This window comes from Chrysochloris asiatica, unplaced genomic scaffold, assembly GCF_000296735.1.
Source record: "Chrysochloris asiatica unplaced genomic scaffold, ChrAsi1.0 scaffold00088, whole genome shotgun sequence".
In the NCBI taxonomy this organism is placed as follows: Eukaryota; Metazoa; Chordata; class Mammalia; order Afrosoricida; family Chrysochloridae; genus Chrysochloris; species Chrysochloris asiatica.
In genome coordinates, this window is record NW_006408606.1 from 7700354 (window position 1) to 7700901 (window position 548).

The window sequence follows — 548 nt, forward strand, 5'->3', positions numbered from 1 at the left end:
ATTCTTGCTGGAACTGAAAAACTGAGAAACACCTCAAATCTTTCTAAAGGAAGTAAAAAGGACTCTTACTTCTTGCTTTCCATCCAAACAGGTAAGCAACACTAGCCAACCTAAACATATATTTTCACATTTCCAAGTGTTGAGTCCAAACTGAACATATTGAAAAACTGAGAAAAACCTCAAATATTTCTAAAACAAATGAAAAGGATTCTCACCTCTTGCTTTCCATCCAAACTTGTAAGCAACACTGGCCGACCTATACATACATTTGCAGATTTCATAGTGGTGAGTCCAAATTGAACAAGGGAATTTCGGAATGTTTTCGGAACTTTGTCATCTTGATGAAGAAAAAGAAAATTATTGTTTTAATATTTTCTAACTGAAGCACTTACTTTCTTTTAGAATAAATAAAATCCTCTATCCACATAACCAAGAGCACAGTATCTGTAGGATAAGCACTGGTTTGCAAACCACAAAGTCAATAGTTCAAGCCCACTAGTCACTGCACAGGAGAAAGACAAAGCTTTCTCCTCCTGCAAAGATTTACA

General features: G+C 35.4%; 1 protein-coding gene across 1 annotated transcript in view; it reads right to left on the reverse strand.

The window, feature by feature from the left end:
* The window catches only part of SPATA5 (spermatogenesis associated 5), a 520157-nt gene that overhangs the window by 497245 nt on the left and 22364 nt on the right, over positions 1 to 548 (reverse strand). The window contains exon 3 of the mRNA XM_006866265.1: positions 216 to 337. Coding sequence (XP_006866327.1) covers positions 216 to 337 — 122 coding nt within the window. The remainder of the gene's footprint in view (positions 1 to 215; positions 338 to 548) is intronic.